Genomic DNA, 21985 nt, shown 5'->3' on the forward strand with positions numbered 1-21985 from the left:
AATTAAAGTTTGTTTTCATTTTCAATTTTCTTTTATTTGTTGGTTTCTGCTGATATCTTGTAAACATGAAAATAACTTGCCTTTAACTCATTCACCCCCTGAAGACACATTTGAACTCTTCCAATTCAAAGGTTGAATAGTTTATTATGAAATTTCAGCGGTGAATGAGTTAATATACAGAATCTTACATTGAAAAGTATGATGTTTTAATCTATACAAAAATATGGCGAAGGAGAGGTGTCTCGCAGGTCCCAATTATGTTGTAAAGAACCTGTATTTTTGTTTAATCATTTTCACAAATAGTTTGGCCTTAACTCATTCACCCCTGAAATTTCATAATGAACTATTCCAGCCTTTGAATTGGAAGAGTTAAAATGTGTCTTCAGGGGTGAATTAATTAATTCAAGAAAATGGATTTGCGAAAAGTTGTATTAAATTTCTTTACCAAAATATACAGATGAAAGATGTGTCAAATTAATTGAAAATGCAAATGCAGAAAATGCCAAACAGATAATAGCAGTTTGTTGATTTGGCTTTAAGAAAAAATAATTTGATCTAGAAATTTTGAGTGTAGACTACAAATTGGGCTTCTATAAAGTTCTGTCGTTAAAGTGCATACTGACAGTTTTGGCATTAATTTTGAAATTTGTAAAGAACAATCCTAAGTTGTCTCTAGAAACTGAAGTATGTTTTTATTCTGGAGCTGATGGTTAACAAAAATTGCCTCTATAAAAATTTGGGACTAACCAGGTTCCAGCATGGAAGCATGATGTAGAACAGAATGTATGTGTTGTCCGGAGGTGTAACACTATTGTTGTATACCAGGAATTTTTCACTGCAGATTAAATTCCACCTTTTCACTTTCCATAATGAGGGCCAATTTATCCTGAGGGGTATTAAAACACCTGGTTCACTATATAGTCGTTACATGTGAAGGGCAAAAAAAATAATGCTGAGAAAATATGGATTTTACCAGTGAGGTGCTAAGTTAGATGGGTGAAAGTTTTCAGGTATACGTAATGTTTATGTGCAGGAAGGAGGCACAAGGCTATGTTTATGTTGAGAATGGAGGCGTTAGACTTTGATTATGTACAGTTTGGTTAAGAATATATGCTACTTGTACTGTAACCTGAATCTCCAATTCAAAAGAGTTGAAAGACGGAATGTTTTATAAAGTGTAGTTAGATTTTACTTATTTGATAACAGTACACAGGAATGCAGACATAGGTGACTAATGATACCAATTAAAAGGTTACAACTTCACACAGATCACAGTTATAATGTAAGGTAGCATATGTTCTCAAGTCCAAGTAATTTGATTACTAGTTTATGCATGAATAATGAGTGGGATGAATATGAGGACAATGTCTAACATTACGAGACCAGAAGATATATATATATATTTTGTTAACACATTTTACCCACAAGGCAGCTTTTGATGATAATCATGTTCATGTTTACCTGTGATATTAATTTGAGACATAAGCATGTTATCTCCCAAATATTTGTGGAAATTACTATTTTACTTGATACTTTATCCAGCATATTAATACTGAAAATTTTCTTGTTCCATTCATCTGAGGTGATATTAAAGTGAAATTTAAGGATGGTTATGCCATTATATAAGCATTTCGCCATGAAATTGTGGTTACATTTGTTTGTGCCCTATTGAATAGATAAAGGGAGATAATTAAACTCGTGTTTCATTGTGTACAAAGTTATGTAACCTGCCATGGATCCTATCTGTAAGTGTTTTTAAAAAACAAGCAGTATTTTACAATGTAAAAGTAATGATATATATAGGTCTCTAATCAGTAAGTTCAGACCCAGACATAAATAATGATTTTTAGATTAATGTGAGCTCCAAATTTCTGTCGCATAATTGACCATTATAAAAGTATATGGTATAGTGACAACCACTGTTAGGTAGGATCCGTGGTCAGCATGTGTTCACAGGTACAGGACATTAGTTTGTGTAGATTAGTCAGATGTACAATGTTCATTCAAAAGGCAGCATGAAAAATAAATCTGCATCGACATTTAATGCAATGCAAAAAAACATGTTGATGTTGTTTTTGTTAAATAAAATATAATCAATAAGAGTTGCAGTATCTGGAATCAGGAGCCAAGTAAATCGCTATGAGACGGAATCTGAAGCTCAGTAAATCACTATGAGATGGAATCTGGAATCAGGAGCTGAGTAAATCACTATGAGATGGAATCGGGAGCTGAGTAAATCGCTATGAGACCGAATCTGGAATCAGGAGCTGAGTAAATCGCTATGAGACAGATTCTGGAATCAGGAGCTGAGTAAATTGCTATGAGACGGAATCTGGAATCAGGAGCAGAGTAAATCGCTATGAGATGGAATCTGGAATCAGTAGCTGAGTAAATCGCTATGAGACGGAATCTGGAATCAGGAGCTGAGTAAATCGCTATGAGATGGAATCTGGAATCAGGAGCTGAGTAAATCGCTAAGAGATGGAATCTGGAATCGGGAGCTGAGTAAATCGCTATGAGACCGAATCTGGAATCAGGAGCTGAGTAAATCGCTATGAGACAGATTCTGGAATCAGGAGCTGAGAAAATCGTTACGAGACAGATTCTGGAATCAGGAGCTGATTAAATCGCTATGAGACAGATTCTGGAATCAGGAGCTGAGTAAATCGCTATGAGACAGATTCTGGAATCAGGAGCTGAGTAAATCGCTATGAGACAGATTCTGGAATAAAGGAGCTGAGTAAATCGCTATGAGACCGAATCTGAAGCCGAGTAAATCGCTATGAGACCGAATCTGGAATCAGGAGCTGAGTAAATCGCTATGAGACAGATTCTGGAATCAGGAGCTGAGAAAATCGTTATGAGACAGATTCTGGAATCAGGAGCTGAGTAAATCGCTACGAGACAGATTCTGGAATCAGGAGCCGAGTAAATCGCTATGAGACGGAATCTGGAATCTGAAGCGGAGTAAATCGCTATGAGACGGATCCTTAAAAACCAGCATCCATTGTAAACTAATAAACAAAGACTAACAGGCCAATATCTCTGACCTTCAAGTAGGTGAAGGTCAATTCTATTTAACTATCCCCACGGCAGACTGATCGCAGACAAGATAACTATCCCCACGGCAGACTTGATAGCAGACAAGATCACTATCCCCACGGCAGACTTGATAGCAGACAAGATAACTATCCCCACGGCAGACTTGTGGAGTTGTTTTCTACTTTACTTTGGGGACCTAAATTGATCTGCTGTCCCACAGTTACAACACTTGGGATCTTTATATTTTCTCTCTACTTCCTAACAAACTTTTTGTTTCATAGGCCCCTTTCACATATCCGCTTCAACCGTTTGTCTGGTTTTAAATGTAACAGTTTCGGGTATAATTCATGGCGAATCTGCAAATGTTTATGCAGGCCTTGCAAGGCTTTGTCAAGAGAAGCATCAGATTACTAGGTCTGATCTTATTTCATAAATAAACAGCTCGCGATGAACGGATGTGGCCTTAGTGTTGAATGTTCGCTCAAGGGGGACAGGCAATGTGTTCTGTCCCAAGACCAGGACATAAAGTTCTTGAAAATGAACGTTCTCGTGCTCTAAGTTAGAATCTGCTCAAGCCACATTCCACGTTCCATTGAGGAATTAAACATCACATTAAGTCAATAATTTGGAAGAATTTGAGGCACTTAAAGCTAAATACATTTCAATATCACTATACTTGACAAAGATTTGACTGTGTTGCATGATTAAGCAAGTGGCAAGGAAGTGGGTTTGAGCACAGAATCCATACTTGAGCATGATATTGGTTTCATTGATATGGGCCCTGGTTTACTCGTTGTCCATGTGCTGTATCACCAGGTGGAATACTGTGCTGGATGTATCATCCTGGTATTTCAGGGCGGTAGCACTACGCAATTGGCATCTGGTCCGTGCTATCGCAAGGCGACGCCAACATACAGTGTACCTGCCTTCAGTATATATCCACACACACGTATTCCGTCTTTGCGTATTGCAGAGTTATCTTCTCTTGGGAGCAGGTATTGATTGTTACATCACTTGTTTGTGAGAGTAACGTCATCAATTTTTGAGAAAACGACGTAATTTTATCGCACAAACCAATGACGTAACAATCAATACCTGTTCCCTAGAGAAGATAACTCTGCAATACGCAAAGACGTAATACAGTACACACAAGGAGGCTTGTCCTTAAATTACCCTTAGCTATTGAAGGGATATTTAAAGCAAACAATTAAATTACCAGTTAAATAACTTGGCAACTTTGCTGTTTGATTTTTCACATATTTTACTCTTGGCACTTCAGTACTTTTGAACAAGCTTGTGTGTAAGCTAATAGCTACAGGCACATTTTGCCGTCTTTTCAAGATTATAAAACAATTGATCTATGTGCCAAAGAAAATATATGTCAAGGTCATATATTTGAACCCTGCCAATTCCAACAAGATGTCAAGAAATGCAAACAAATCACTTGAAGATTTGTACAAAGTTGATTTGATTCCTGTGGCCCTGAAAGTAAGTCAAGGCCACTCATATGAAGACACTTTATAGCCCTCCACCCCAGCATGCTGCAATAAAAAATATCCTTCCTCTGAGCCTCTTGGTTATTTAGAATCGGTCTAAAAAACTTGCATATTTGACCCCTTTGACAATGAGTCGAGGTCATTCATTTTAACATGATAATCCTTCATCCCAACATGCTAATCACAAACACCGTCATGACCCTAGGCCTATTGTATATCGAGAAGTTAAGTAGATGTTTTAACATTGAAAGCTGATTGAGGTCATACATTCATTGAACAAACTTGATATCTCCCTAGGAGGGGCACAGGATTTAGTCTGTTGCATGCCAGAGTACTACATGCCAAATCTATGATGGCCGTTGGCCCAATTTTTTATTTGCAAGAAATAAGAACCAAGAAGGATCATTGCACCCACCATCAAACCATGGAATGTATTTGATTTGTAGGTTCTATTCTCTTGAACAAGTAGTACATGTAGAAGTAGCAGGGGGATATTTGAGGGGCTTGGTTCTTGTGGGATTTTCCAATGTACACTGGACCATACAAAAAGTGATTTGAGCAGTCAAGCTAAAAAGTAAACACTGTATGGAAGAAACAGGGAAACTGCGCATAAAGATCACAGCTAATAAATTTACTTTTTGTCAACAAGTTAGTACAGGGTCCATAAGTCATTAATAACTTTACCATAAAAGCAATTTTCAAATAACCATGTATCAATTTGGATAATAAACCTGTACATGTAAAACGCTTTTCCAAAAGCCTCCTCAGTATTGAAAATGCCATCCAGTAAGCCTTGTGCGACTTGTAGCATGCAGGTGCACAGCCTCCAGCTGCTGACCATGTTTGACCTTGCTGAACTAGTGAGCACTTCCCAGGTTTATACCAATCGAGTCACTGAAATGGCAGCGTTTTTACCTCGTATTGCTTGGCTATCACCCCTCTGAATGGTCTCGTCCCAAAACTTCCCCTGTAGAAATCCCATGGGTCTTTCCTATGTACCAATGTACCGGTCAATCGGGAACTGGACATGAAAGGTACACCAGGGTCATTACGCTGCCTACAAATGTAACGTGGAGGCAGGGGCGTATTCAGCCAATGACCATGCGCATGCACCCACCATCGTAAGATTTTCATAAGTTCTTTGTAAGTTTGATCGCTTTCTTTCATTTCTCTTCTCTTATCTGTTGGATTTGCTGCCTTTTGAAGTTGTCAACAATAATGCATCTTGAGGTAACTTTTAATTAAAATTTCATTCAGATGAGTTTTCTTTCAAAATGAAGTCATTGTTTATTTCTCGAGAAATAGCAGTCTCTAATCAGACACAAAATGACACATGCACAACTATGGACCATTAGGATCCTACATATCAAATTTGAGAAAGATTTGTCCAGTACTTCTCGAGAAATACCAATAACAAGTGGCCCAGAGTGCCTGTATCACTCACCTGTTCCTTTTGTAAATGCAACTGACATATAGGTAACTTAAGACCATTTGGTAACTAGAACACAAGACATTTTAACATCTCTTAAACAGTTCTGAAGATATTGTTGCTTGAAACTTAAAATTTTAATTTTAAAGCTTTTAACCAAAGTTGACATTTGAATCCCGATTTGCACTTAAAGTTGACCTGTGACCTCATTACTGTAATGATGAAAACAATTCACACAGCTGGTCTACATAACAAACCTAAGTATCATGACTAGTTCAAATGGTTCTTAGGATATTGTATAAGTATATTGTATATTTTATAGCACCACATCCCAGGTACTTACTGGCCAAATATCATGACCCTGGGCCTTATGGAACTTGAGAAGAAGACTGTTAAAGCTTTTAACCAAAGTTGACATTTGACTCCAAACTAGCACTTAAAGTTGACCTTTGACCTCATAACTGTAACTGAAAAAATATTCGTACTGCTGGTCTACATAAAATACCCAAGTATCATGACTCTAGTTCAAATGGTTCTTAGGATATTGTTGTTTGAAATGTTTAACATATTTAAACTCTGTGACCTTGAAAGTACGTCAAGGTCATTTTTGAGGAAACTTTATAGCACTCCATCCCAGGTACCTACTGACCAAATATCATGACCCTAGGTCCTACAGTTCTTCAGAAGAAGTCGTTCAAAAGAAAAAGTTGACGGACGGCAGCGGACGACGGACGCCGCAGTACGGCATAAGCTCACCTTACAAAATCCAAGATGGCTGTCTGCCGTCTATGTTATTCCGATCAGTCCCAAAATCAAACATACACAAGAAATATAAATGGAAAATGGGAATCTACATAATTCATGAAATTTAACTAAGATCTGTCAAGTACGGTTCTAAAATTAAGCATGGCTGATGCACAACTAGAGAGCAATGTGAGCCTGCATTTGCAATCCATTCAGTAATTAGGAGAAATTGTGATTACAGGAATTGTTTAAGAATGGATGGACATCGTATCACAGACAATGAGGTCACCCCACCATCTGATAGGCTAAAAATAAAGAACGTCTCATTATCATACAGATGGTCAATATAGTCACTATCAAATATCTACTGATTTGTAAAGATAAACAACACAAAATCACAAGGTCATACAGTAAACGTTTATTTTTACCTCATTAAATTATCTTCATCGGGAAGGTACCAGGTATCATCAAAAGATGTTTGATACTTCCTTATGAATAAATATTTCAAATGGCAGCTAATGTATTCTACAGGGAATCCTTTACCTCACAGAATAATTTTTGCAAACATTTCTTTTTTTAATTTCAAGGTCGTAACCGTACACAATGAATCTTTGTTTTTTGTAGAAATTAAAGCAATGTATCATTTGACATCATATAAACAAGTTTTACATATACACCAGGTACATACCAAGTAATATTCTTCAACCACGTCTTCAGTAGACAATCTCTTCTGTTCGTACCCACTACAAATGTTCATGTTCCATACAAAAAAGTGATCGGAACAAATCAGATGCATTTCAGCCTTAAAAACATCATAACAGCAAAATACAATATACAGTGAATTCAAGAACAAGCATACTTGATAACTTCAAATTTCATTTATTATAATTGTAGATTGACAACAAAGTTCAATTGAATGTTGTTTTCCTGTCACCCTATCTGTTTACCATAAAGATAGCAGGTGCTCCTCCTATAAAGATGGGCTACCGCTGATGATTTTCTACGTCCCTATAATATCAAAGAACGTCCACTGATACCACCAGTGAAGGACAATTGAAAAGATAAGTGCCAGATAAAATAAACAAATAAAAATGAGTTTTGTACCGAGACCCTGATAAACCCAAAAATAAGTTATGGCTATGTTAAGCATGTACTGTATACGTTATCCTGAAACCCTCGCAGTTTAAAGAACACCTGTCCTACATCGCACAAAAGTACCCACATGGCCCTAACGGTCAATCAGGATGAATTTATCACAGTATGAAAATGTGATGACATTACTTCACACGCTAAAATCTCAAAACTTTAATTCAGTACCAGAAAACTGCAAATTTCTCAAAATTTTATTTTAAATATTTTGGGATATTTTTTTGCAATAATTGAACTATAAAAAGCCTCAAAAGTCAGTTTTTTCTGGAAATAAGCCATACTGACCTTACAGTCTAATGCTTTCAAAATAAGATGGCCTTGGAAATACTCCAGCTTCAAAAATAAGCCTTTAGTTCATTATTAAAGATAAAAATATTCCACAGCATATTTTCAAGATTTTAGGGTATATCTTTATGTTCTTTCGTAATTTCATAATTTTCAGCACATACAGCAGCAAAAGAATGACAGCAATGCTTAATCAGCGGTAATACCTTTAGGATGACAGGAGTTTTTTATACATATAATTGTAAAACCATAGGCAATACTCTGATAATGATCATTATACAATATTTCACCAAACAATAACTGTGTTGAAGAATTATAGAGAACAATTTACATGATAAATATGGAAAAAATATCACAATATAGATTATATACAACCATTTTATAAAAATAGCTGTCTTAACTTCAAACATATAGGTATGTAAAATAGCTTGGACAATCTTGGTTATTGTAGTCACTGAATATTGTACTACATAAATGAATATTTACCTACATTTATTTTACCTCATTTCAATGTTTTAAATTCAATTCAATTTTTTAAATTGACAGTTCTCAGTCAGGGAATTTGGCATATTTTTTGGAATGAATTTCAATGTTTTGAAAATCTGCTACAAAAGAAAACCGGTTATTAAATTTAAATTGTAATTTAAAAAATCAGGATTCACACCTAAATCAACAGATCCCTAACATGATATGAAATAGTTGACCATCATTTATATTTAAATAAATGAGCACCAAACCAATATTTCAATGCAAATCTTACATCACTGATGTTTTCCTGTAAATGATCAATCACAAATGCAGACACATTCAATCACATAGCAATTATATTATTATTTCCTCTGGAAATTGAAATGATCACAAATAATTTCAGCAAAGTAGTCTCAACTACATGTACAAGTGATTCAATGCAGCTATGAAAAAATCCTAAATAATTCTATATAAATTATACTACCTATATGTAGTAAACTGAATGTAAGTCATTCACCCCTGAAACTTCATAATGAACTATTCCAAGCTTTGAATTGGAAGAGTTCAAATGAATCTTGAGGGGTGAATGAGTTTAGATATTCCAAATCTCACACAAAGACAACATATTAGAAAATAAAAAGAAAATCACATATACAGTTCACCATTTTCTGTTTAATCCCTCTTCATTAATGCTGCCACCTAAAGCCTATCTACTGCCTACAATAATTGATCACAATGCATCAAATCTACAATACACTAGGCATACTGGGTCCCATTGGGAATGATTCTTTGCAAATAGTTAACACAGGGGTTTATTATATTTGTTCTCTATTAGCATAGAACCATTTTTATTTTATTTTCTAATTTTAGCTCCACAAATTTTTTTCCGGCTATCACATGATTGTTGTAACGCTAATTTCATTTTGTGTAACTGAACTGATTTTAAATAAATTTCAACCCTGAACATTATCAAAATATATTATTTTCAAGAGTTTGCTTCAATAATTTCAAATAATTTAGTATATGATTTGTCTCCATGCACTGAATTCATAGGATAAATGGTTTTGCTACACTGTAACACATCATTCAGGTATTTATAAAAGTAAAGCATGTGTTCCTGTTACATGTATAACCATGATTTATTTTAACATATCAAATACCCTTTACATAAGGAGACTTGTTAGTGCTTTTAAGATTAACTTCCATTTTTACATCCTGCTTTATGATATCGTCTTTACATATTTTGTCAGCAGATAAAATTGAATCACATCTAAATAAAACACACGACAACCTGTGTAGGTAGATAACATGAGTTAAGATCACAAAAAGACCAGCAATAATGTATTTTTTTTGTAATATTACAGAAAAAAAAATCCTATGATACTTACCATATTTGTTTAATAATTTTCTGTTATTCAATAAGTGTATATTATAAACAAATACAACAAAATCAACCACCAGTTATCTCTCTAGTCTATGCTTGATATCTACATATATTAACTGCAACAACCATTTAAAGGAGCTTGTGTATGTATATGTTAATATGTGAATTTGTACGGGAAATATTTGCATTCAGATTGGTTTTCAAAGCATCCTGATGACCTATTTTTCCAAAAAAAATGTAAAAAATATTGGGGCTGCTCAATGTAGACCCATAAATGTACTAACATATGTTGATGATGATTTGACCCGCAAACTTGTCAAAGTAATGAGATGTATCTTCATGTCAAAAATATGATTTATTGTCATGTATATACTACACCAGAAACATTTCATCATACACTAGTCTCCCAAGAGATACACCACAGATAAAATCTATTTAAATGATGCACTATCGACCCATATAAAAAAGGAATGGCGTATCAACATCCTATATCTAATGTGGAACATTATAGGCATGGATGTCTGAAAACACTATGTATGGCGGGGAAGAGGGGAGGTTCTACGAAATTCCAGATTAAATGATACAGACTCCTGTACTCTTGTGAACTTTTTAATTGCGAAATATTCAAATCCTCCAAGTATAAAACAGTACAAATTCTACAAAAATGTCTACGTTCTAACAATTACCGATATATAAATCTGAGATCAAAGTACATAGGACACCTGTATCATAATAATATATGTGACACTCAGTCATTCAAAGAAATTAATTGGTACACTTAACCATAGAAATAAACCTCAGGCAGTAGCTCCACATTTTCCTACCATTCATTGGTATATTTTGCTCAAAGCATTCCTTTTATGATACGATACTAGTAGTGCTAGTTCACTAGTCTGACAACAAGGTCAACTTTCAATACTTTCTTTGTTTCAAAATATAACTCGGACTGTAAATTTACCGTAATTACGTCAAAACACTCTAAATGTTAGGTTTGTTGAACACATATCAGAAAAAAATGCCAAACTCTGCTTAGTTCACAGAATTCAGATATAAATGCAAACCCAAACTGTGTCAACAAATCTTGGATACAAATGTACACTCCAATATGTCAACATCATTCACAGGTGAACGCTGACCCTCATTGTGATAACGCACATCTAAATGTTAAGTTACCCGACTTGTGTCTATGTCGACCCTACTTGTGTCAATGATTAGATATGTCGACCCTATTTGTGTCAATGATTAGATATGTTGACCCTACTTGTGTCAATGATTAGATATGTTGACCCTATTTGTGTCAATGGTTAGATATGTTTACCCTAATTGTGTCAATGATAAGATATGTTGACCCTATTTATGTCAATATAATTAGATATGTTGACCCTACTTGTGTCAATGATTAGATATGTTGGCCCTACTTGTGTCAATGATTAGAAATGTTGACCCTATTTGTGTCAATGATTAGATATGTTGACCCTACCTGTGTCAATGATTAGATATGTTGACCCTACTTGTGTCAATGATAAGATATGTTGACCCTACTTGTGTCAATGATTAGATATGTTTACCCTATTTGTGTCAATGGTTAGATATGTTTACCCTAATTGGGTCAATGATAAGATATGTTGACCCTATTTATGTCAATATAATTAGATATGTTGACACTACTTGTGTCAATGATTAGATATGTTGACCCTATTTATGTCAATGTTTAGATATGTTGACCCTACTTGTGTCAATGATTAGATATGTTGACCCTATCTGTGTCAATGGTTAGATATGTTTACCCTAATTGTGTCAATGATAAGATATGTTGACCCTACTTGTGTCAATGATTAGAAATGTTGACCCTACTTGTGTCAATGAGTAGATATGTTGACCCTACTTGTGTCAATGATTAGATATGTTGACCCTACTTGTGTCAATATTATTCAGAGTTAAAATATGTCAACATAGTTCAAAGTTCAAACTATCGTCTTGTTTTTTGTGATGACAACTTATGCAGTCTTTCAATTTTACCTCAATTACATCATCACAGTTAAGAACACCATGTAGTATCTATAACAACAACAGACTAATTCAAAATAAAATCATATAAACATTTTCTCATGCTTGTCAACCAATTTCATTGATAATCCAGTTATTCAAAGAAACCATCCCTCTGGTTTATAAGACAGTATGTATATATAAATTAAATTCATGGATAAAAAATTACCAGAAATCAGTATTGTGTTCATGTGTGGTGTAAAAAACACCTCTGACACAACAGATCTAGATTTTGCAGATATGCTGTTCCATAATAAACTCATTCACAAATCAGTCAAAATATTCAAATTGGACAAAACCGCTTCCCCCAGGCTTCATTTGATGTACAACAGATTTTGGTAACATCAGAATTTTTGATGGTTAATATTAAACTGGGCGAACTAAAATGTGACATCTTCATAATAAAGAACCATAAAAAATGGTCCCAACATTTTGGTAGACTGATGAATTTTTGAAATGGCTTAGCCAGAAAAGGGTCCCCTGTACTCAGTATGCTTTACTTCAGCTTAATGAAGTGTTGACGTGAGGTAAAATTAGGATTGGTGATTTTTTTTCCTATACAGATATTTCCTGGGATTCCAACTGATCCCTGTTTGATGATATATACAAAAATACAGATGTTTCTGCAAACATTTTTAAACAGTTAAACTTTAAAATTTAAATTGATGAATCAACTGTTAATGAAACAAAGACATGATTAACAGGTATGACATGATAATAGTCTTTGTAAGAAACATGAATTTCCTATTGGAAGGTTATACCAGAAAAATAACTTAAACTATACCAGTGTGAAAATGGAAATACAATATATGTGGAAAGTTAATAAAAAATACTATAAAAATAGAAATAGGGTTTCAATCTTGCTGTCTGTGGTCGTCACGGGGAGTCAAACTTTAGTTGTGCTATCTAGATCTGGGGACGATCCGTTTAGAGGCTCCTTTTCCGGGATTTTACCGTTGGAGATGATGATGTCGCCGGTGTAGTAGGAGGGACAAGACTGTGATACACTGTCAGGTAGGGGAGACTTCAGGGTGTTCTTGAATCGCTGAAACGATAAAGAAAACAGAGTTACAAAGTCGTAAAATGATGTACATTTGAATTGCTGAAGTGATAAAGACAACATAGTTACAAAGTCGTAAAATGATGTACATTTGAATCGCTGAAGTGATAAAGACAACAGAGTTACAAAGTCATGGTTAGCCAATTAGGCCAATACCGTTGTCTGTGTGTTATCTATTATTTAAGTGAACAGAGCTTCACTGCATGCTACAAGTTTGAACAATCAGGACGCCAGGTAGCTGATGCTTAAAGGGGTTCTTGGAAGAATTTAGGAGGTACAAAAGATGCATTCTTGAATCGCTGAAGTGATAAACACAATGGCTACAAAGTCATAAAAAGATGTACAGAGAGTTTGGATGGATGTCAATGACATAAGATTTTTTCCCTTTGTTTTATTAATCAAAGTGTGGGCAGGTTGCCAAGTGGACAGCACTACTTTGTCACCAAGATGGCCAGAGTTTGATTCACCAATTGGACGTGAAAAGGCATTTGGTAACCTGGCCATATTAGTTTTCTCTGGATACTCCGGTTTCCTCACACATTAAGACTCCCTGTACGCTTCCATCCAGGCCAACAAAAGTACAAATATATATTGGAAAAACTTGGTGCATTTTTCTTAATAATAATTTTCTTTCTTGTTTAAAGCTTATTCCCTTTGGGCAAACCTTTTTTTGCAATGTGCAATGCGAAATACATACAGCATAAGCTCACCTGTGTACAGCAGATCAGGTGAGCTAATATACAGACTTAACGACCTGGAAACAGGTATTTCAACACTGCACATCAACACGAAACACAACATCCAACCTAATGTGGAATAGCTGTCATTTTGGAATACCTCAGAGTAATATAATTATTTCTTACCTGCCACAAGTTGTCTCCCTTGGCCATGTAGAAGGCGTGCGCCATACCTAAGGGAACACAGATCACAGATAGCAAGGCGAAGAACCAGCCAAGCGCGGTGGCCCAGTCTGGGTAGTCGTAGTCATCCAACTTAAATGGCTTGTACATGATCATGCTGAACAGCCAGATAACCTGGAAATATATAGGTCACAATACCTTGACATAAATATATAGGTCACAATACCTTGACATATATATATAGGACACAATACCTTGACAGAGGAACCTGGAAATATATAGGTCACAATACCTTGACATAACTATACAGGTCACAATACCTTGACATAAATATATAGGTCACAATACCTTGACATAAATATATAGGTCACAATACCTTGACAGAGGAAGTAATTGACTTGTTATCGGGAACATGGTTTTTTGTTGCTGCATCCTCTATATATAAGGGAGCTTTTTACAAGAATTAGTTTTAATGCAATTGATGCAGTGGTGTCTTCTACCTCTACAAGGATTCCATAGCTGATAATTAAGTTTTGAATAGTAATAGTATTGTTTTACAACTCATGGGTTAAACTAAATCATATAGGAGCTATCCTGGTAAGCACAAAACAATTTAAATATCAATTGCATTTGATTATAACGGTCCATAAAAGGATAAATTGTGTGTGACATCTTCTAAATGGAAGTAAAGGAGTGAATGTTTGGACAACTACATAAAGTCAGGAACATTTTCATACTGAATTTAAATCAAAATATTTTGTGCAAAATATAATGTGTTTCCTTCAAGTTTCTTTGAAATCTAATAAGAAAGATAAACGAGTAACTTGCAATTTTTTCTTTTACCACAAAGACGATTTCAAACAATGACCTATTTCGCCTATTATATATGTTAACAAAAGGGAAGGTAGCAGATGAAGGGGTTTATATCTATATTTTACAATGATCTAAAGGTGGAAACACTTACAAATATAAGGACAGGGGACAGGAAATACCAGCAGAAAGTGAAAAATCTGTATGGGGTGCTGCCATTCATTTCCTTTACATTTTTTGAGAGTCGATTTGCACCTGTAAAAGTTAAAAAAAAAAAAATATGTGATGAATATGTGATAAATCATTAAATCTAAACAAATTAAATAATACATTTGTTTGATAAAGACAAATAAATCCCTTCCAAAATATGGTTAGTTCCCACATTTAATCCTGTTAATAATTCAAGGATCGTCAAGTCCAGCGATCCTCATGACATTACCCACGACTGAATCAAAGGTAGTCATGCTGAGTCTAGTCTACATATACTACACAGCTGTGTCTGTTGGTACCCATATTCGCAGCTATGCAGCTTGCAGATTACATGTACTTACCATAAATCCACGTGATGGCGATAACCTCAAAGAAGGCGAGATACATGAGAGAGACGGCAGCAGCATAGTGGTCGAGGAGGGAGAAGAAATACAGTCCTCCCTGGAAATGTCAGAGTACACATACTGATTATAATACAGTCCTCCCTAGAAATGTCAGAGTACACATACTGATTATAATACAGTCCTCCCTGGAAATGTCAGAGTACACATACTGATTATAATACAGTCCTCCCTGGAAATGTCAGAGTACACATACTGATTATAATACAGTCCTCCCTGGAAATGTCAGAGTACACATACTGATTATAATACAGTCCTCCCTGGAAATGTCAGAGTACACATACTGATTATAATACAGTCCTCCCTGGAAATGTCAGAGTACACATACTGATTATAATACAGTCCTCCCTGGAAATGTCAGAGTACACATACTGATTATAATACAGTCCTCCCTGGAAATGTCAGAGTACACATACTGATTATAATACAGTCCTCCCTGGAAATGTCAGAGTACACATACTGATTATAATACAGTCCTCCCTGGAAATGTCAGAGTACACATACTGATTATAATACAGTCCTCCCTGGAAATGTCAGAGTACACATACTGATTATAATACAGTCCTCCCTGGAAATGTCAGAGTACACATACTGATTATAATACAGTCCTCCCTGGAAATGTCAGAGTACACATACTGATTATAATACAGTCCTCCCTGGAAATGTCAGAGTACACATACTGATTATAATACAGTCCTCCCTGGAAATGTCAGAGTACACATACTGATTATAATACAGTCCTCCCTGGAAATGTCAGAGTACACATACTGATTATAATACAGTCCTCCCTGGAAATGTCAGAGTACACATACTGATTATAATACAGTCCTCCCTGGAAATGTCAGAGTACACATACTGATTATAATACAGTCCTCCCTGGAAATGTCAGAGTACACATACTGATTATAATACAGTCCTCCCTGGAAATGTCAGAGTACACATACTGATTATAATACAGTCCTCCCTGGAAATGTCAGAGTACACATACTGATTATAATACAGTCCTCCCTGGAAATGTCAGAGTACACATACTGATTATAATACAGTCCTCCCTGGAAATGTCAGAGTACACATACTGATTATAATACAGTCCTCCCTGGAAATGTCAGAGTACACATACTGATTATAATACAGTCCTCCCTGGAAATGTCAGAGTACACATACTGATTATAATACAGTCCTCCCTGGAAATGTCAGAGTACACATACTGATTATAATACAGTCCTCCCTGGAAATGTCAGAGTACACATACTGATTATAATACAGTCCTCCCTGGAAATGTCAGAGTACACATACTGATTATAATACAGTCCTCCCTGGAAATGTCAGAGTACACATACTGATTATAATACAGTCCTCCCTGGAAATGTCAGAGTACACATACTGATTATAATACAGTCCTCCCTGGAAATGTCAGAGTACACATACTGATTATAATACAGTCCTCCCTGGAAATGTCAGAGTACACATACTGATTATAATACAGTCCTCCCTGGAAATGTCAGAGTACACATACTGATTATAATACAGTCCTCCCTGGAAATGTCAGAGTACACATACTGATTATAATACAGTCCTCCCTGGAAATGTCAGAGTACACATACTGATTATAATACAGTCCTCCCTGGAAATGTCAGAGTACACATACTGATTATAATACAGTCCTCCCTGGAAATGTCAGAGTACACATACTGATTATAATACAGTCCTCCCTGGAAATGTCAGAGTACACATACTGATTATAATACAGTCCTCCCTGGAAATGTCAGAGTACACATACTGATTATAATACAGTCCTCCCTGGAAATGTCAGAGTACACATACTGATTATAATACAGTCCTCCCTGGAAATGTCAGAGTACACATACTGATTATAATACAGTCCTCCCTGGAAATGTCAGAGTACACATACTGATTATAATACAGTCCTCCCTGGAAATGTCAGAGTACACATACTGATTATAATACAGTCCTCCCTGGAAATGTCAGAGTACACATACTGATTATAATACAGTCCTCCCTGGAAATGTCAGAGTACACATACTGATTATAATACAGTCCTCCCTGGAAATGTCAGAGTACACATACTGATTATAATACAGTCCTCCCTGGAAATGTCAGAGTACACATACTGATTATAATACAGTCCTCCCTGGAAATGTCAGAGTACACATACTGATTATAATACAGTCCTCCCTGGAAATGTCAGAGTACACATACTGATTATAATACAGTCCTCCCTGGAAATGTCAGAGTACACATACTGATTATAATACAGTCCTCCCTGGAAATGTCAGAGTACACATACTGATTATAATACAGTCCTCCCTGGAAATGTCAGAGTACACATACTGATTATAATACAGTCCTCCCTGGAAATGTCAGAGTACACATACTGATTATAATACAGTCCTCCCTGGAAATGTCAGAGTACACATACTGATTATAATACAGTCCTCCCTGGAAATGTCAGAGTACACATACTGATTATAATACAGTCCTCCCTGGAAATGTCAGAGTACACATACTGATTATAATACAGTCCTCCCTGGAAATGTCAGAGTACACATACTGATTATAATACAGTCCTCCCTGGAAATGTCAGAGTACACATACTGATTATAATACAGTCCTCCCTGGAAATGTCAGAGTACACATACTGATTATAATACAGTCCTCCCTGGAAATGTCAGAGTACACATACTGATTATAATACAGTCCTCCCTGGAAATGTCAGAGTACACATACTGATTATAATACAGTCCTCCCTGGAAATGTCAGAGTACACATACTGATTATAATACAGTCCTCCCTGGAAATGTCAGAGTACACATACTGATTATAATACAGTCCTCCCTGGAAATGTCAGAGTACACATACTGATTATAATACAGTCCTCCCTGGAAATGTCAGAGTACACATACTGATTATAATACAGTCCTCCCTGGAAATGTCAGAGTACACATACTGATTATAATACAGTCCTCCCTGGAAATGTCAGAGTACACATACTGATTATAATACAGTCCTCCCTGGAAATGTCAGAGTACACATACTGATTATAATACAGTCCTCCCTGGAAATGTCAGAGTACACATACTGATTATAATACAGTCCTCCCTGGAAATGTCAGAGTACACATACTGATTATAATACAGTCCTCCCTGGAAATGTCAGAGTACACATACTGATTATAATACAGTCCTCCCTGGAAATGTCAGAGTACACATACTGATTATAATACAGTCCTCCCTGGAAATGTCAGAGTACACATACTGATTATAATACAGTCCTCCCTGGAAATGTCAGAGTACACATACTGATTATAATACAGTCCTCCCTGGAAATGTCAGAGTACACATACTGATTATAATACAGTCCTCCCTGGAAATGTCAGAGTACACATACTGATTATAATACAGTCCTCCCTGGAAATGTCAGAGTACACATACTGATTATAATACAGTCCTCCCTGGAAATGTCAGAGTACACATACTGATTATAATACAGTCCTCCCTGGAAATGTCAGAGTACACATACTGATTATAATACAGTCCTCCCTGGAAATGTCAGAGTACACATACTGATTATAATACAGTCCTCCCTGGAAATGTCAGAGTACACATACTGATTATAATACAGTCCTCCCTGGAAATGTCAGAGTACACATACTGATTATAATACAGTCCTCCCTGGAAATGTCAGAGTACACATACTGATTATAATACAGTCCTCCCTGGAAATGTCAGAGTACACATACTGATTATAATACAGTCCTCCCTGGAAATGTCAGAGTACACATACTGATTATAATACAGTCCTCCCTGGAAATGTCAGAGTACACATACTGATTATAATACAGTCCTCCCTGGAAATGTCAGAGTACACATACTGATTATAATACAGTCCTCCCTGGAAATGTCAGAGTACACATACTGATTATAATACAGTCCTCCCTGGAAATGTCAGAGTACACATACTGATTATAATACAGTCCTCCCTGGAAATGTCAGAGTACACATACTGATTATAATACAGTCCTCCCTGGAAATGTCAGAGTACACATACTGATTATAATACAGTCCTCCCTGGAAATGTCAGAGTACACATACTGATTATAATACAGTCCTCCCTGGAAATGTCAGAGTACACATACTGATTATAATACAGTCCTCCCTGGAAATGTCAGAGTACACATACTGATTATAATACAGTCCTCCCTGGAAATGTCAGAGTACACATACTGATTATAATACAGTCCTCCCTGGAAATGTCAGAGTACACATACTGATTATAATACAGTCCTCCCTGGAAATGTCAGAGTACACATACTGATTATAATACAGTCCTCCCTGGAAATGTCAGAGTACACATACTGATTATAATACAGTCCTCCCTGGAAATGTCAGAGTACACATACTGATTATAATACAGTCCTCCCTGGAAATGTACACATACTGAATAAAAGGAGTTTATTGAAAATCTCTAGAAATATCCAAATACAAGTACTGATTTTAACAGCAGGCTATTGAAAATCTCTAGAAATGTCAGAGTACAGATTATAACGGCAGTTTATTGAAAATCTCGAGAAATGTCAGAGTATGTGTACTGATTTTAATGGCAGGCTATTGAAAATCTCTAGAAATGTCAGAGCTGACATGCTAATGGAAGTCTATTGGCAGTCCTTGGAAATGTCAGTATACAGATTATCATTGGGATCCAACAATTATTGGAAATGTCGAAGTTAACATTACCACAGCATTCTCTAGGAATTTATACATTATACAGTGTTTGTAATTATACATTTTACAGTGTCTAAAATTATACAGTATACAGTGTCTGTAATTATACATTTTACAGTGTCTGTAATTATACATTTTACAGTGTCTGTAATTATACAGTATACAGTGTCTGTAATTATACAGTGTCTGTAATTATACATTATACAATGTCTGTAATTATACATTATACAGTGTCTGTAATTATACATTATACAGTGTCTGTAATTATACATTATACAGTGTTTGTAATTATACATTGTACAGTGTCTGTACATATCCTTTATACAGTGTCTGTAATTATACATTATACAATGTCTGTAATTATACATTATACAATGACTGTAATTATACAGTATACAGTGTCTGTAATTATACATTATACAGTGTCTGTAATTATACATTATACAGTGTCTGTAATTATACATTAGACAGTGTCTGTAATTATACATTATACAGTGTCTGTAATTATACATAATACAGTGTCTGTAATTATACAGTGTCTGTACTTATACAGTGTCTGTAATTATACATTATACAGTGTCTGTAATTATACAGTATACAATGTCTGTAATTATACATTATTCAGTGTCTGTAATTATACAGTGTCTGTAATTATACATTATACAATGTCTGTAATTATACATTATACAGTGTTTGTAATTATACAAATAATACAAGTAAGAGTAGGTTTGGGTTTGAAATGATCTATCACAAGCTCTGTGAGTAGGAGTAGGTTTGGGTTTGAATTGATCTATCACAAGCTCTGTAGGTAAGAGTAGGTTTGAGTTTGAAATGATCTATCACAAGCTCTGTGAGTAAGAGTATGTTTGGGTTTGAAATGATCTATCACAAGCTCTGTGAGTAAGAGTATGTTTGGGTTTGAAATGATCTATCACAAACCCTGTGAGTAGGAATAGATTTGGGTTTAAAATGATCTATAACAAGCTCTGTAGGTAAGAGTAGGTTTGAGTTTGAAATGATCTATCACAAGCTCTGTGGGTAAGAGTAGGTTTAATTTGGTTTGAAATGATCTATCACAAGCTCTGTGGGTAAGAGTAGGTTTAATTTGGTTTGAAATGATCTATCACAAGCTCTGTGGGTAAGAGTAGGTTTAATTTGGTTTGAAATGATCTATCACAAGCTCTGTGAGTAAGAGTGGGTTTGGGTTTGAAATGATCTATCACAAACCCTGTGAGTAGGAATAGATTTGGGTTTAAAATGATCTATCACAAGCTCTGTAGGTACGAGTAGGTTTGGGTTTGAAATGATCTATCAAAAGCTCTGTGAGTAGGAGTAGGTTTGGGTTTGAATTGATCTATCACAAGCTCTGTAGGTAAGAGTAGGTTTGGGTTTGAAATGATCTATCACAAGCTCTGTGAGTAGGAGTAGGTTTGGGTTTAAAATGATCTATCACAAGCTCTGTGGGTAAGAGTAGGTTTAATTTGGTTTGAAATGATCTATCACAAGCTCTGTGGGTAAGAGGAGGTTTAATTTGGTTTGAAATGATCTATCACAAGCTCTGTGGGTAAGAGTAGGTTTAATTTGGTTTGAAATGATCTATCACAAGCTCTGTAGGTAAGAGTAGGTTTGGGTTTAAAATGATCTATCACAAGCTCTGTGGGTAAGAGTAGGTTTAATTTGGTTTGAAATGATCTATCACAAGCTCTGTGGGTAAGAGTAGGGTTGGGTTTGAAATGATCTATCACAAGCTATGTAGGTAAGAGTAGGTTTGGGTTTAAAATGATCTATCGCAAGCTCTGTGGGTAAGAGTAGGTTTGTGTTTGAAATGATCTATCACAAGCTCAGTAGGTAAGAGTAGG

The 21985-nt window shown here is 35.6% G+C and overlaps 1 protein-coding gene across 2 annotated transcripts in view; it reads right to left on the reverse strand.

The window, feature by feature from the left end:
* Positions 1–9502: 9502 nt before the first annotated feature.
* Positions 9503–21985, reverse strand: part of LOC110463822 (sodium- and chloride-dependent GABA transporter ine-like) — a 66315-nt gene continuing 53832 nt past the window's right edge. For both annotated transcript variants that reach the window (XM_021518705.1, XM_021518706.1), the window contains 4 exons: positions 15325–15424; positions 14928–15028; positions 13967–14137; positions 9503–13088 (listed from right to left, as the gene is read on the reverse strand). In XM_021518705.1, coding sequence (XP_021374380.1) covers positions 12930–13088; positions 13967–14137; positions 14928–15028; positions 15325–15424 — 531 coding nt within the window. In that variant the 3' untranslated portion in view covers positions 9503–12929. The remainder of the gene's footprint in view (positions 13089–13966; positions 14138–14927; positions 15029–15324; positions 15425–21985) is intronic.

The sequence above is a fragment of the Mizuhopecten yessoensis genome, unplaced genomic scaffold, assembly GCF_002113885.1.
Source record: "Mizuhopecten yessoensis strain PY_sf001 unplaced genomic scaffold, ASM211388v2 scaffold10933, whole genome shotgun sequence".
In the NCBI taxonomy this organism is placed as follows: domain Eukaryota; kingdom Metazoa; phylum Mollusca; class Bivalvia; order Pectinida; family Pectinidae; genus Mizuhopecten; species Mizuhopecten yessoensis.